The 16,557-nt window shown below is 51.4% G+C and overlaps 1 protein-coding gene across 1 annotated transcript; it reads right to left on the bottom strand.

Annotated features, from left to right (window-relative positions):
• Positions 1 to 1,581: 1,581 nt before the first annotated feature.
• Positions 1,582 to 8,137, bottom strand: LOC106864547 (uncharacterized). Its single transcript, XM_088155401.1, has 2 exons — positions 8,074 to 8,137; positions 1,582 to 2,477 (listed from the first exon to the last, which is right to left on the bottom strand). Exon 2 carries the CDS (start codon positions 2,449 to 2,451, stop codon positions 1,813 to 1,815), a length of 639 nt encoding a protein of 212 aa, XP_088011527.1. The 5' UTR covers positions 2,452 to 2,477; positions 8,074 to 8,137; the 3' UTR covers positions 1,582 to 1,812.
• Positions 8,138 to 16,557: the final 8,420 nt, after the last annotated feature.

Here is a 16,557-nt window from a genome sequence, read left to right as displayed (position 1 = left end):
ATTCTCTCCAATTTCATTTCAAGTTATTCAAAGTGCCACACCAGCCCTCCCAGTTCCCACCAGTTTACTCCAGTGTGTCTCCACTCTCCCAACATCTCCCTGTTTGTCCATCTCACTGCGGCCCTCGAGCTCCAAGCCCGGCCCCGACTGCCTGCTCTGCTCCCTGACGGATTTCTACCCTGCCGACATCCAGCTGAGCTGGTTCCAGGGCCAGCAGGAGCTCTCGGGCCACGTGGTGACCACCGACCTGGTCCCCAATGGGGACTGGATTTCTACCAGCTCCTGGTGCTGCTGGAAACCGCCCCCGGCACGGGGTCAGCTCCAGCTCCAGGTGGAGCACGTCAGCCTGGAGCACCCCCTGAGCCGGCACTGGGGCGCGGCCTGGACCCCACAGTGTGGGGGAATGGGGGAGGAACTGGGAGAGCTGGAAGAAGGATTACTGTGTGCTAGGAGTAACTGGGGGAGAGTTTCAGACAGTCTACTTTAAACTGGTAGTACGGCTCAGGGGTTTAGAAGGTCTGAGAAGGAGTTTGAAGAATGCTGGGGAGGGTGGAAGGGGGTTCTAGGGGTCCTGGTGGGCACTAGGAGGGAGTTTGGGGGTACTGGGTGTAACTGCGAGGAATTTGAGTGAGTCTCGAGGGGTTGGAAAAAGATCAGGGTTTGGAAAGCAGGAATTGGAATGAGGTTGGTTGTCATGGGAAGTGACTGGGAGGGTCTAGGTGAACCCTGGTGGGACTGGGAAGGGACTGGGAGAGGGTTTGGGGGTTCTTGGGCAGTGGGGGGCAATTGGGAGGGGGCTGTGGGATCCTGAGAAGGACATGAGGTGCTATGGTGGGTCCTGGGGAGGCTGGGAAGAGATTAGGAGGAGGTTTCAGGGGGTCCTGGGTGGGGACGATTGGGAAGGTGCTTGTAGGGGCATGGGGTGTCTGAAAGGTTTTGGGGGGTCCTGACCACTCTGGACACCCAGAGATGTCGCCAAACGCCGCCCGCAGCAAGGTGCCAATGTGGATCGAGGGTTCCGTGTAGGGCATCGCCTTCCTGGCCCTGGGGCTCAGCTTCTACCTGCGAAAGAAAGTGAGGGGGGGTCCTAGGTAGTCGTGTGCCCCCTATCCTGGAGCGTGTGAGCTCCCCCTGGGGCCCCCACCCAGGGTCACCCACTCTTCTCTGCCCATAGAGCTCCTGAGCCAGCAGCAGTGGCCTTCAACCAGCTGGGACCCTCAGATCCATCCACCCCCTGATTTTGGGGGCACCGTGTGAACCCCCAGCCCAGCTGCTCCCAGTGCTCCCAGTAAAGCTTCCCAGTTCGCCCCGGTCCCTTTTACTTGGGGGCGGGACTGGGGAGGGACTCGGGGGGACCCCGCGGGGGGATCGTGATTGGGGGGGATGGCGGGGTCCAGGTGGGGAACACTGAGTGCTGCGGATCTGCCCGGCAACCGGTGAGTCATCACAGCTGCTCTCTCTCATTGGCTGAATCTTCTTCATCGCATTCTCTGATTGGCTGAGGAGAGGCCCGGGAGTTGAGAGAAGGAACGGGAGAGATCCCACCCCGAACACCTGCATGGGAACAACAGACCCAGCCTGGGCACGGCGAGGGAATTTATTACCAACCAAATCACAGCAGCACAAGGAGAAGGGAGAGAAATCTCTCCAACCCCTTCCCCCACCCAACGGAGATCACCGGGACCACGGATCACCAGGGCTCTGCTCAGCGGGGGTCACTGGGGATCATCCAACACCGATCCTCCCATGGGGGATGGAGCTGGAACAGAGCACGAAGCTCTTCCCACACTCGGGGCACTCACAGGGCTTCCCTTAGTGGTGACTCCGTTGGTGTCCGGTCAAGTTAGAGCTCTGTGAGAAGCTCTTCCCACACTCAGGACACTCGTAGGGCCTCTCCCCGGTGTGGATGCGCCGGTGGACAGTGAGGGTGTCGTTGCGGTTGAAGCCCTTCCCACAGTCGGGGCAGCGAAAGGGCCTCTCCTCTGTGTGAATCCGCTCATGTTTGAGGAGATTGGAGCTGGTCTGAAACCTCTTCCCACACTGGGGACACTCGTAGGGCCTTTCCCTAGCGTGGAAGCGCTGGTGGTATCTCAGGTTGGAGCTCCACCCAAAGCTCTTCCCACATTCCAAGCAGGTGTAGGGCCGTTCCCCTGTGTGGATCACCTGGTGCTGCATCAGATTAGAAATAGTGCTGAAGCTCTTCCTGCATTTCCCACACTCATAGGGCTTCTCTCCATTGTGAATCCTCTGATGCGGCATCAGCTGGGAGCTCAGGCTGAAACCCTGCCCACATTCCAAGCACTTGTGGGGCTTCTCCACCAGCTCTGAGCTCCGCCTGGATCTCCAGACGCCTTCCCGGATCAGGGAGGGTATTTCCTCCTCGCAGGTCCCTGGGATGGGTTTGCAGCCCCTCCTCGAGAGGGATCTCTGGGGCTTTTCCTCCTCCTCCATCTGCCCAGGTCTTTGGAATGAAAAATCTTGGTTTGGAGGAAAACAAAAGAAGAGAGGGCCTTAGGCTGGGGGTTTCTACTTGCCCAGGTTCATCTCAGGAAGTCACTGGGCACCTTGTGCCTGTAAAAACCTCCAAAACGCCACCACAGCGCGGGGGGGCCCGGCCTTGGCGCTCCCCCTCTCCCACCTCCCCAAATTCCCCTGCCGGGGGGCGCTGGGGCCCGGGCCGGGCGCAGGTGGCTCCAGGTGGGCAACGCTGGGAGCTGCGGCTCTGCCTGGACACTGCTGCGTCATCACCGTCGCGCGCTCTCATTGGCTCAGCGCTGCCCGAGGGGCGGGGCTGCACCAAGCCGGGACACCCTGCTCCAGGGGGGATGGCCCCAAAACGGGGGAACCCCCATGCAAGGAACAACAGCAAAATGTCTCTACAAACACATGCTGCGAATCCGCTTGGACATAGGGCCAGCGACGTGGACATAAGGAAGGGACAGCAGAAGCCATCAGGGTCAGAAAATGTTATTAATTGACCACACAGACTGCTGCTCAGCCAAGGTCCTGCTCAATTCATGAACTCCCAGAAGAAGAACAAACACTAAACAGATCCGTGAATATCGTTAGCTATACAATAGTGGGGTGCATATTCAGGGGAGGAAGCAGTGAGTGCATTGGGAAGTCTGTACCTCTCAAATACTTCATCCAATGAGGAAAGGGAGAGGGAGATGCAACTGGAAAAATTAGGATGAAAAGGAGGCTGTGCTCTCCAACAATTGCAGAGACGCCATGGGAAATAGCTCATGGCCTCTCCCTTGTTTCATGAATGAAATTGCTTTTATAAGACTCCTCTGTCTTCTTTGAGCACAGAAACCTCTGGTGATGTGGATTTTTCCACACACCTTGGGGGTCGGCAGGAATTCCTTCCCCCGTCCGGGGTGGAGGTCAGTGAGTGGAGCTGAAGGTGCCTCACCCAGTTTGGGTGATCAGCTCCCTTGGGTGGCGGCAGCACCGGGCATGGATTGGGGTTGGCAAGGATGAATTAGGGAAACCTTATAAATAGGAGTGCCTAACAAAAGACTTTGAGAATAGGGAAAATATAAGCAAAATAGAAATGATAGCAATTTTTGACTGTGTGGCTGAAAGGAACTGAATGCCTGAAGGCCCCTTTGTTTAGATCATGTTAGATGCTGTGAATACCAAAAAGCAGACAGACATCCTTCCTAGGCATGGCACGAAGGGTCCCAGATAAAATTTAGAGATAAGAAAAGCAGTAAAACATGGTAATATAGTCATTCCTATAGGTTGCATACAAATGTTAGAGAATTTGTATCTTCTATTAGAGTGGTTAGTGGAAACTAGAATATTCAACATAGAAGAAAATTTATTGTATCATAAACGGGAAAATCTCGCTCTTATGCTCTTACTCTTGCCATCTATCTTACTCTCTTACGCTCTCTGCTCTAACTCTTGCTCTATCCCTCTCTCTCCGTCCTGCTCTGAGCTGTGGCTGCAGTTCCTAGCAGGGCCTTATATATACGCACGCCCTACCAAATAAACAGCAAACTTCAAGACCAGAACTCCTCAGTTTCTCCCTACCGTCCCAACGCAGTAATTCCTACAGACTGGGTACCCGAGAGTGACCAGGAGACAGACGACTGACAGATCAGGGGGGCTGGGAAGAGTCGGAAGCCAGAGAGCACTGAAAATCTCAGCAGTGACTACAGTGGGATCTTCGGGGACTGAACACGGCAGGGAACCAATGCAGGGGAGAAAGGGAAAGCCAGGAAGGGCTCTCGGCAGAAGGGATGATGATCTCAAAATATCTCTGAAGGGTCCCTTGGGAGCATGTTGAGGGAGTTTGCACATTCTCCCAGAGGTAATCAAGGACAGGGACACCTAGGGAGGCAATAAGGGAAGTCCAGAAGAGATTTAGACAACAGGGGATGGATGGTGTTGATGTGCTGGGAAGGGATTGGGTGAAGGGGAGTGTGCAGGAATATGGTTCAGGGAAGAAGCAGCAGGAAAAATCTATGTGGGAAGAAAATGGATGATGGAAAAGAGGAGAAAGAGAAAAATACTGAGGATGAAGATGTTTTTCAGCAGGCTCTTGTCCTCAAAAGCTGCCAGCTGATCCAGATCCTTTGTATCCCCGGTTCCCAGGACAGGCACACAAGGAGGTCAGGATTCCAGGGGGTTTCTCTGTGCTGGGCAGCGGCAGGAGCGGCCGCAGAGGGGCGGCACCGGGAGCACGGGCTGGGGGCCTGTGGGGAGCTGCGGGGCCGGGCCGGGGCTGTGGGGCAGACGGGGCTCAGCGCCGGGCGCTGCCTGAGCCCAGCACCCCCCGGCAATTGCAGGCCCGGCAGTGGCCCCCGGCCCCCAGGAGGCTGCGGGACGCCCCGGCCGCTGCCCGGCCCCGTGGAGCTGCCGGCCCTGCCCGCCGGGGGGGCCGCGTTTGGACACTGCGGCAGGACAGGCACCGGCTCTGGGATACGGGCTGGCCACGGCAGCCACAGCACAAGGAGCAGGACAAAGGATCAGCTGGGAAATGGGGATTAGACGTACAAGCATCGAGATTAGCTTTTAAGTAATCTGTTTGGGTCACTGCAGAAAGGAATGATTTTGCAGAAAGCTCAGCAGCTGTCAGAGGATGAGCACCCCCAGGCACTGAGGGGGCTGCAGGAGGGGTAGAAGAAGCCCCTGGAGCACTTGGTCACAAAGGCACAGCAGGGGAATGCAAGAAGGGATGAGGAAAAGGCCAAGGGGAAGGCAAAGGCCATGGCAGAGTTCCTACAGCCTCTGTGCCCATGGGGTCACTGTTTTCCACGGGAAAATGGAAAAGACATGGACGGTCCTTCGGCAGGAATGCAGGGAAGCACCAGCCTTATTCGGTCAAGCCTTGCAGAAAATATCACAAGAATTTACCCCACCCCCAGGGATTGGGTTAATGCAGGATGTGGATGACTTGCTGCAATCAGGAGGACAAGAATTGATAGAAGAAGCCTGTGTGAAATGGCTGAATATTCAGGCTAAAAAGCATCTTTGAGTATTTGAAATATAAGAGCAAATGCTGGAGAAAAGGGTTAAATATGGGGGATGTATTTTGACTGAAGGTTTGTGGTGTATTGACCCAAAGAGGGACCAGGCAATCCCAGAACTAACATTAACCAGCACTAAAATGGAGCTGGGACAACTCTGAGGATTAATAGGTATTTGCAGCACCTGCACTGAGGATTCTCCATTCCAGCCAAAATATTGTATGACTTTTTAACCCCGGACAGCCTTAATATTATTGTATGGACATAAGAAAAAGAACAAAACTTGAGAAAATGAAAAAACAAAGTGATTGAATCCCTGCCATGGCTCTACCAGAGTCAGAAAAGAAATTGGAATAGGATGTGGATGTTAAATAGGGCCATGCCAAAGGAATTTGGACTTCCCGGCTGCAGGAGCAGCATCGGAGGGCACCACTGACCCTGCACTGAAGGCAACGCAGCACCAGCCAGGGCTCCACATCGGGCCAAACCCCTGGGCCTGCCCACAGATCCTCTGCTGAAATCCTCTGCCTGGGCACCCTCCTTTGGCATCTCCACACACTGGGGCCAATCCTTGCTGCCACTGCTGGAGCTTCGCTGCTTTCTGTGCCTGCACTGCCACAGCTGCTGGGGAAGACAACGGCACAATTCCACTCTGCCTCTCAGTTACACTCACACACTGGACTGACTGGGATTCCATTGCTGGAATATATACCATGTCTAATTTTAAAAATCTATTTCTCTACTCAGGCTTGATTTGCCTTTGCTTTGGGGAAACGAATTTGAAAGACATTTCTAAGGAATGTTCCTCCACTCAACAGAGATGAGTTTAACATCTCAATAGACTGGGAATAGCCCAAAAGACACTCACAAAGATAACGACCATTAAGGCCCATCAGCAAACATCAAGGAACACCCACCCCAGACGCTGCCCCTGGCATAGCTGGAGATGCCTGGTCTGCAAAAGGCTGAGAAGGAAATCCAGGAGTGCGGACCAAATTAATATCGAGGGGAAGAAATCCGGGTCCGATTGGAAATTAAATACTCAGAAATACACAACTTGGAAGCAATGAACATAAAACCAATGGATTTCTATAGGTTTTGGACTGTAAAAAGTTAAGGGAAAATCTAGTAAAACTCACATCTCATGGAATGATATTCTCTGCACAGCCGGGCTATGTGTGGCTGAAATTATTTCTGTTGCATATCCCGGCCAGAATCAAGTAATGCCTTGATTCTCTAACAGTAGAAATGGTGTTGAAGACTTTTGGGTCCTCCTGCAGTTTTGGTGACAAGATTGCACCATTAGAATGTGTTTTTTAAATAATCCTACTTTTATATTTTCAGTTAAGATTGGGCCAAGGTTGTGAGAAATACATTTTAGTGTTATGGGAATAAGCAGAAAAAATCTTTATTCCTTTGGGGATTTTTTGTGTATGTTTATGAGTGGCTGTTAGTGATGGCAAAATTTTGGTATGGAATTTGTAACGTTCACTATTCATCTTTAGGCTGCATTTGGCAAAACCAGAAGGCCTGTAATATTTAATAGAATATTGTTTTAAAAAGAGACCAAAAAAGAAGAGCAGCGGGAGGGGGGAGGGGAGAGAGGAAGGAGAGAATATGTGAGTCACCTGATGGGCTTTCAAGAGGTGCTTGAATTGGGGAAAAGGGGGTTGGATCCCCAGAGGTAGCAGGAGGGACCTGGAGCTGTCTGCTTTGAAACTACACCACAAAAATACTGAAAAGAAGGGATTCCTCCCAGAAAAAAAAGCTGTCAGGAGCTGTCCAAAAGGAATGAAAGCGGGGGTTGGGAACCCGAGACTGAGCAGGAGAGGCCTGGAACCCCCAAAAGCAAGCACGGGTTAGGGGGTTTGATGTTGGAGAGATGATTTGGAATGGGCCAAAGAATGGGGGAAAAGAGGAGGCTGGGGCGCCCAAAGATTGGGGGAGGGGGCTGGGAAACCCACATTGAGTCGTGAGGGGCCAGTAGATTTGGGGAATGATGAGAAAGGAGGGGAGAGGGGAGGGAAAGGTGGAGTTGGGATGGAACAAAGCTGGTTCCCCGTCCCTTAGCACTCGATCCCTGGAGCGATTATCTGCGGACTGGATGGGGGGGTAAGATCCGCACTGGAGGGGCCCCCTGCCCATCCCAGTGTGTCCATCTCGCTGGTTCCCTCGAGCTCCAAGCCCGGTCCCGGCTGCCTGCTCTGCTCCCTCATGGATTTCTACCCTGCCGACATCCAGCTGAGCTGGTTCCAGGGCCAGCAGGAGCTCTCGGGCCACGTGGTGGCCACCGACCTGGTCCCCAGTGGGGACTGGATTTCTACCAGCTCCTGGTGCTGCTGGAAACCGCCCCCGGCACGGGGTCAGCTCCAGCTCCAGGTGGAGCACGTCAGCCTGGAGCACCCCCTGAGCCGGCACTGGGGCACGGTCCGGAACCCACAGCGCCGGGAGGGGCTGGCAGGATACGGAGGGGATTGCGGTTCCTGGGCTTAACGTGGAGACCCTCCCTGGGAACCCTCTTCCCGCTGTTCCATCTCCCTTTATACCCCCTCTCCCACCCCTTTCCCATCGGTCCCGTTCCAGCCCGGCTCACCCGGGAGAGGTCCTCGCCGGCAGCCGAGGGATGGAGGAGAAGGAGCAGGAGAAGGAGGAGTAGGAGCGTGAGGAAGAGGAGGGGTAGAGGAGGAGCAAGAAGAGGAGGAGGAGCAGCGAGAGGCGGCAGCCCGTGCGTCCATCGCTCTCTGGATCTGCAGCCCCTTCGCGCCCGCAGTATCGGGCCCCCCGTATTCTGTAGGTGACCGGGGAGGGGGATATATTGGGCGGTCCTGGCAGGGTTTTTTGAAAGGGGGAGGGATATTTGGAGGTCCCCAGCTTTGTGGCTGCCTGTTTTGTTTTTTTTTTTTTTCTGGAGGCGGCGGGCGGAGCGATATTTGCATCTTGCAGGGCTCCAAAGCTGTCCCGAAATCCGCTTTTGGGGGATCCTGCGGGGTCCCCGGGTGGTTTTTTGGGACTGTCTGTGTGGCGGCTGCAGACAGAGCCCCGGCGGTGCGTGGGGGATGGAGGTCCCCGGAGCCCCATGGCGATCGCCCGGGACTGGCAGGGCGAGGGGAGCAGCCTTGAGTGGGGGGGAAAGCGAAAAGGGGAGAGCCCCGGGAGTGCCGGAGCCTGAAATGGAGGCCTGGAGAGGGGGGACCCCGAGAGCCGGGAGTGAGGGGAGCCTGGAGAAGGGGCAGCCCGGAGAAGAGATGAGCCTGGAGACGGGGAACCCCTGGGACACCAAAGTGGGGACCCCAGAGAGGGGGACCCCTGTGAACCCCGGCAGGCCGGAGCAGGGAGTCAGGGGAGGAGGCATCCCTGGGAGCCCAGAACGCTCGGCATCCCTTAGTGCCACCCAGAGAGGGGCAGCCATAGGACCCTCAGCAGCCCAGAGAAGGGGGAACCCCAGAATCCCAAAGTGCGGAGACCAAAGAGGAGGAACCCCTGGGATTCTCGGGAAGTCTGGAGCAGGTGGACACCCTGCAGAGGAGGGACCTCCAAATATATGCAGGATCCAGGGCATCCAGGACAAGGGGACCCCCAGAACCTCATAGTGGAGACCCCTGTCTTGGGGTGACTGTATGATGCCTCTATCCCCAAGTCGTCTGCTCTATTGGTGTTGGATATTGAATTCTGCAGTTTTAAGACTGGTTCCAGGAGTGAAGGGGGGGAAAGAAGAAATGTAGAGTTTGTTATCAGAGACTGCACTGGCTCCCCCATATTCCTGCTCACAGACTGTGTTTTCTGCAGTGGACAGCCAGAGAGAGCTCTCTTTTTTTGCCTTTGGTTAGTTTTTCTGGCTAGCCGAGGCATAGAAGCTCCCTACACTCTGGGGTTTTTTAGTTGTTTGGGTTTTTTTCCTTTTTCCTTGAATTGTTTGAACCTGCTGTGGACTAAAAATCCAGGGGAGCACGGGGAGCTCACACCTGTGGCCCACCAGGCCTGGCCTGGGCCGTGGCATTTCCCAGCACTGGAGGGACTGAGAACAGACTGAGTGAGCCAGGCAGCCCAGGGAAAGAACTCTTCTAGATCTGTCATCTCTTGGGAACGGCGAGAGGTTTTGCTGATTGGTTTTGTTCATTTTTGTGCTGGGAGGTGTATTGCCTGTTAAATAAACAGTATTTTCTTTTTTTGTTGTGTGGGTTCATTAGTAATTGCACCATGTTTATTAGAGCAGGGGATGAGGCTTTTCAGCCTTTCCTTTCCTTCTTCTCCCTTGAATCTGTTTAGACATTTTTTGAGAATGTTCAGTTTCCCCTGAATGTCAAGGATACCACTGTCCTGGTATTTCATCTGGTAAACTTCCTCTACACAGTCTGCAGCCTCTCTAGAATGAGGGCTGAGATGTCCAGAGGAGCTGATGGGACCCCTGACCCAGGAGTAGGCCCAGGCCTGGAAAATTCTGAGTGGGATGGGGAATGGGAGAGAATGGGCAGAACCCTGAAGAAATTTTCTGATCTCCCAGCCTGGGAATTTTCACACGAACAAATTGAGAACCCAGATGAGGTGGGGAAATATCTGGAAGAGAAGTGCCATGATGATTCTAATGAGAAAAAGATCATTGCAATAAGCTGGGCCCTGGCATATGCTTATCACACACTGCTAGATACTGTAGGGCAGGAGAGAGAGGCAGGGGGGCAGGGAGATAAATCAGCCAATACCCCAGTCACTCAGGCTGTAGCTAAACCAGACAGTAAGCCTAAGTCACTGGCAGTTGCTGTGGGAAGGAAGCACACCAGCAAAACTGATCGGCCAGTGGACGATGATGATCCAGGGGAAGGATTCTCAAAGTGAGCTCCTGGTACAAAATCAGAAGTCAGAGCAACTGAGACAGGATCAGGAGCCAATATTGAGTCCTTATCCCTTAAAGACCTTCATGGCCTGAGAAAGGATCACACCCGATGACCTGATGAATCTATAATTAGCTGGCTAGTCTGTCTTTGGGATGCTGCAGGCGAGGCCACAATTCTGGATGGCACTGAAGCCAGGAATTTGGGGTCCCTGTCACATGATCCCGTTATTGACCAAGGAATGATGAGGGGGGCTAATCCTCAGAGTCTCTGGGCACGGGTCCTGGGAAGTGTGGCATAAAGATATCTGTGTGCAGATGATCTCTATATGCAGCAAACCCAGTGGAAGACCACAGAACAAGGGGTTCAACGCTTGAGAGAAATGGCAGTGGCAGAGATTGTTTTTTCAGATGACCTAATAACTAGGAATCCAGACTTGGTACCATGTACATCTGTAATGTGGCGAAAACTTGTACGACTTGGGCCACAAGAATACGCTTCTGCTTTAGCAATAATGAAGCTGGAGGAAAGGGAGGAGACCATGCTCGATATGGAGAAGCTCCGAGCATATGCAGATGCCATGCATGGCCCAACACATGCCAAAATCGCAGCTGTGGAAACACGTCGGCAGAAATTAGAAGATAAGATAGAGGAGAACCACAAGAAACTCAGGGACGAGATGAAAGAGGGATTTCTCCAAATCTCGGCTGTACAGATCAAAAGTTCAGGCCCCAAACATAAACGTTCCCCAAATGGGGAGAGAAGACCCTTCTCACAAGCTGAGCTGTGGTCTTTGCTGCGTGATTCTGGAGACAACATGAAGAAGTGGGATGGAAAATCTACTGTTGTTCTGGTAAAACGGGTGCTTGAATTGCAGGACAGCAAGATGCAGAGAGGGAGTTCCACCAAAAAAGGTTGAACTTCAACAAACTTCACCAAAAGGGAAGCAGCTCCAGTTGCCCGTAGCCAAACTGCCAGGTATGATGATGATGACACGTTCAATCCCCTTGAAGGAACCTCCAAGACATAAAAAAGGAAAAAAGAATAACCAGGCTTAGAGGGGCCCTGCCTCTAGCCAGGTAGAGGCCAGGGAAATCCAGGTTTTTTGGACTGTGTGGATTCGTTGGCCTCACACATCAGAACCACGAAAATATGGGGCCTTGTTCAATCCTGGTTCACAGTGCACATTAATTCCATCAAAGGCAAGGGGGGGCAGAATCTGTTTCTATTGCAAATGAGACCATGTGCATAAGTCAATAGTATGGGTTTAATGAAGAGTAAAGGAGAGGCAGAGAGAATGACAAAGAGAGAAAAATAGAAATGGAATAGAGGTGGGGGGAGAGAAAGAGAGTGACAGAGACAGGTTAAGTAGAAAACCTCACCACTCTGTGGATCCCAATGGCTTTCTGTGGATGCTCTACATCTCTGTCTTCTTGGTGCTCAGGGCCCCCCACAAACACGGAGTTCAGGGGGTCCATACACACTGGGGGCAGGTGGGAAGGCCCAGGTTCCTCCCCTGGCAGGGACAAGTCTGACACAGGCTCTGGCAGCAGCCTCTGGTTCTGCTGCATCCCTTTGCATCAGGAGCAGTGCTCTGCTGCAAGGCCTCAGCAGTGAGTCTGGGCAGCGCTTTGGGGCTCTTGGATGGATTCTGGCACCTCCTCAGCTGCTCCTCACGGGAATGTGCCGTGGATGTGGCCTTCCCGGGGTGGGGATTTTCCAGCGGAGCCAGTTTGTGTGAGGGAGGATGGGTGTTCAGTGCCTGTGAGCAGAGGTTCCCCCACAGCCCCAGAACTCTCCTCCTCCCTGGCTGGCTGTGGGCAGTGTGTGCAAACGTGGCCTCAGCAGATGAGCCTGTGGGCTATGGCCTCCCCCAGCCCCAGCCTGGCCCAAGCTGATTTTCAGGACAGCTGCTGGCTTTGCCTTGCTTTGGATACATTCTCCTGCCTCAGACTTGTGTTCTTGTCCCTAGACCAGAGGCAATTGATCAATGGTGTCACTTTTATGGTAGCTCAGGTGCTGTTAGGCCGCTCAAGTCCCAGGCCAAAGCTGCAGTCATGTGAAGGAGGACTGGGCTGGGGTGGTCTCAGCCTCTTTATTCAGTAGAGGATTTTTGAGGTCCTTTCCAAACCAATCTATACTGTGACTTTAGAAAATGTGTGGATGTATATTTTAACTTCATAACATTTATACAAATCATTATTATAATCATAACTTTATTATAATTATTAACTACTACTTCTGTTATTTAATACTGCATTTATTACTTCTTCTTCTTCCTCCTCCTCTTCCTCTTCTCTTTCTTCTTCTTCCCATTCCTCCTCTTTTTCTTCTTCTTCTTCTTCTGTCTATACTTATAATGATTATTACATTTACTGCTACCACTGTTTCTTCTTCAACTTAGTATTTTTCTTATTCTTCTTCCTATTATAATTCTTACTGAAACTCTTTCTTCTTATGGGTTTCTTCTACTTGTTCTCCTATTTCTACATCTATCTCTTATTCTTATATTCTTATAGTCTTGTTCTTACTCTTATAGTTTATTATTTTGGGTTTTTTTCCTTATTCTTAATTCCTATTCTTTTTCCTATTCTTATTCTAATTCTTATTATTATTCTTTTTCTTTCAGTTTCTTTTTTTCTTGTTCTCACTCCTTTTCCAGCCCTCCTGTTGGGGCAGTGGAGCCAGGCAGGGGCAGCGGCAGAGGCGGCGCAGCGCCTGCAGTGCCCGCCGCAGCCGGGATCGATGGTTATTGATGGGTGCAGGCGCTTCTACACGGGCAGGGCAGGCACAGCACGGGCCTGGGGAGCTCGGATCAGGTGGTCCCGGCTCAACCCAGGCCTGGCGAGGGGCAGCCCAGGGAAACCCGCCTGCTGACAGACCTGCCCATCTGCGCTCTCTCTTTTCTTTGTCATCACAGAGCTCGAGGACTGTGAGGTTTTGAACCTCCAGGTGCTCTCAGGCACCCAACTGTCGGGTTATTTTCTTTCATGTGCCAAGCAGCTAATAGTTACTATCAAGTTGTTTATTGCAGAAGCACATCAGTCTCAAAGGCAAAAACCAAGCAAAGCAATGGCCAAAAGCACATGGCATTAAAAGCAATGGCAAAAGCAATGGCATAAAACAAGTGGCAATGGCAAAATGCAAGTGGCAAAATGCAATGGCATAGAGCCATGGCATAGAGCAACAGCTCTCCCTAAAGTATGTTCTTTTATAGAAACTTTCCAGCTAGCTAAGACACAAACTCGGACCACTGCTTCTTAACCTATTAGAATTCTGGTTTCTTAGCACGCCAGGCTACATATAAACTATGTACATGGCCTATCTTGTTCTAACTGAAAAATGTAAGCAATATTCTTAACTCTAACTCTATTATGTCTGAAGCTAGATTCTTGGAGCCCCGAAGGAAACACTAGCATGTCTTTCAACATTCACTAGAACATGTACTACTTCTCTGGAGTCTAAGACCTTTTACTCACTAAAAGCACTTAAAACTTATTCCATTTACCTACTTATTGCTCCCTCGTGCTACAACCTAAACCTTCACCTCTGCTTTATGTGTGAGAGGCTTAACATATTTCACTCCATCTAAAGACTTTAATTCAATCCCTGCACTCTGATCTCTCTCTGAAGGATTCAGCGAAACTCTTGACTTACTGACTCCAACACATCCCCACACTGATTTTAGAGGAGTCGTTTGTCCCACACCCATCCCCGCTGTCATTCTGCCCAAGCACAACTACTCCAGTGTTCCCAATAAAGCTTCCCAGTTCACCCCGGTCCCGTTTATTGGGGGGCGGGACTGGTGAGGGACCTGGGGGGACCCTACTCCTTACATACAGAAAATCCTGGATTTGGGTGAAACACTGTCTTGGGGTGTGCTTTCTTTTCCTCCTCCCTTTTGCCAACTCCTGCTGTTTTCTGTCTCTCTGTGAATGCTAATTTTTGCTGTACATTTCCCTTCAGATAATTTAACTGCTTACCATATCAAATGTAACAGTTGTTCTTCACCCAAATTTAACATGAGCAGGTGCTACTTCTCTTTCAGGTTAAGATCAGAGCCTGAATGCAGTGATTTCGAAGTGAATAAATTACCTTTCCCTCTTTCAGTCTGAAATGAGCTACTGCCACCTGCACTTGCCCTTCTCTTCCTCTCCTGAACCACCGAACAGTCCCACTGGGATGGCAGGAGCTGGGCCTGGGAACTGCTGCCTTTGGAGTTGCATCTCCTCCTCCCATGGCCGCTGCTCAAAGCCCAGAAGTGCTCTGTGAACTTGAAGTTCTGGCAGCTGGGTTAGAGCCTACATGGGAGGAGGAGAAGGTTCACCAGAGCCCTTCTCCTGCCGTGCCAGCTCCAGGGCAAGGTCTGCAATGGAAGCCAGCCAATGTCCAAACCCCATCTGCTCTGCCAGTTCCTGTGGGAATGAGCTGCTGCAGAGGGGAAGATTTGGGTGAGAATGTGGTTCTCTAAGAAGGCCATAACGAAATGCTTGCATGGTGGTTTTGACTTCTGGAGCAGTGGGGTAGGGCTGTTGTTGGTTCCTACCCCTCCATCCCATGATGATGTAAGGGGTGAGGGATGCCATGTGTGCTGTGCACTGGCAGTGATCCTCAAGAAATCCTTCTAATCCTCTCCTTCAAGCTAGTGAAGTTCCTGGAAATGACGGGACAGAAAAAAAAAAAGTCCTCAGATTTCTGCCCTTCTTCCCTTGTGGGGTGAGGGGCAGGAGGCAGAGGTCCAGCTTGGTCTCTGTTTGACCTTTTCTTTGAGACAACACTGTCTGCTCCCACCACAAAGGCACAGAGGGTGCTCTTTGCCCCCACCAGTGGGAAGTGGCTCTGCTGACCCCACTAAGAGTGCTAGAAGATTAGTCTGTGAACGAAACAGTTGAATATTGCCTAGAGGGGGGTAGCAGGCAGTAGATGTGCCACCATTCTCTTTCCAGGACCCCACTGGGAGTACTTGAACTATCGAGGATGAGAGAGAGACGGGGACACTGAATGGTGATCAAAATCCAATTTTTACTGAGCACTACATGTGCTTATATACCATTTACAGGAAGGCTGGTAATATTTTCCTGCAATCACATAGACAAACCTTACATAGACAAACTCTCACATAGACAAACGTTACATTTGGACTTAGTAAAATCTTATTTCCCATAACCCAGACTTGATCCAGTCCTCTTGCAGTCAGATCTCTGTTTGCTCTTGCCAGGCATCCTCGTTGTCAGGCTGCATTTGCTGATTAAATCTGCAGTACTATCAGTCTCATTTGCATTACCCATATCCACATCTTCCCCGTTTCTTTTAACTAAAAATACACTCTTAAGCGATTTGTCTTAAATCCTTAACACACTCTAAAATACAAGGAATAACTACTACAATGCATAGTATGATGCCTAATACATACAAACCTATTTTAACTAAATTCCTAACCCAGCCAGTGAGTCCCCAGTGCCCTAAGAGCCAGTTCAGCCAGTCGTACCCATTATCTACCCGAAGTTTATTCACACCTTCTTTCAGGGCTTGAATGCTGGCATAGATGGACTGGGAGTGGTTAGAAAGGTTAAGGCAACACATCCCATCGAATTCCTCACCCACAGGTCCCTGTGCTAAAAGCAAAAAGTCTATTGCTGCTCTATTTTGCAGAGTAGCATGTCTAACACAGTCAATCTCAGTTAAAAGTCCTGTTGCTGGGTGTCCTCCTTCCATGGTGGTATCACAGGTGGGTCTTCAGGTGCTGCAGTTAAAGGCGAAGCCTCCAGTGCTGCATTCAGGGGGTCTCGAAATGGCTTCACATTATTTGCAGGGATCCACTTGGAACTATTCTCTGTAAGGACATATGAAAAACCTCGACCCCAGGTAATCAAAGGATAAGACCCCAATATTTTACCGGATTCTGGATCTTTTATTAAAACAGGGGGCCTTTCCTTATGTTGCAATTGTGAATTACAATTAAAATGTCGAACAGTTGGTGGATTGGGGTTCATAAAATAACAATTGAAAAAGTTAAAAACATAAGGAGCTTTCTGCAGTCTCTCGGCAGGAGCGCCATCTCCAGCTCCCACTTTTTGTAGTATTAAAAGACGCTTAAGAGAGCCATGAGCTCATTCAATGAGAGATTGGCCTGTTGGGGAATGAGGGATACCCGTTTTGTGACTAATTCCCCATAGAGCAAAAAAGGCAGCAGCTCGATGGGAAGTATAAGCTGGGCCGTTGTCGGTCTTCACCTCAGAGGGTGCACCAAG

Source organism: Sturnus vulgaris, chromosome 38 (genome assembly GCF_052056855.1).
Source record: "Sturnus vulgaris isolate bStuVul1 chromosome 38, bStuVul1.hap1, whole genome shotgun sequence".
NCBI lineage: Eukaryota > Metazoa > Chordata > Aves > Passeriformes > Sturnidae > Sturnus > Sturnus vulgaris.
This window is presented reverse-complemented; position numbering and strand designations above follow the sequence as displayed.

Coding starts and splice junctions, on each gene's coding strand:
- LOC106864547 (XM_088155401.1), bottom strand. CDS start 2,451: ATGGAGGAGGAGGAAAAGCCCCAGAGATCCCTCTCGAGGAGGGGCTGC.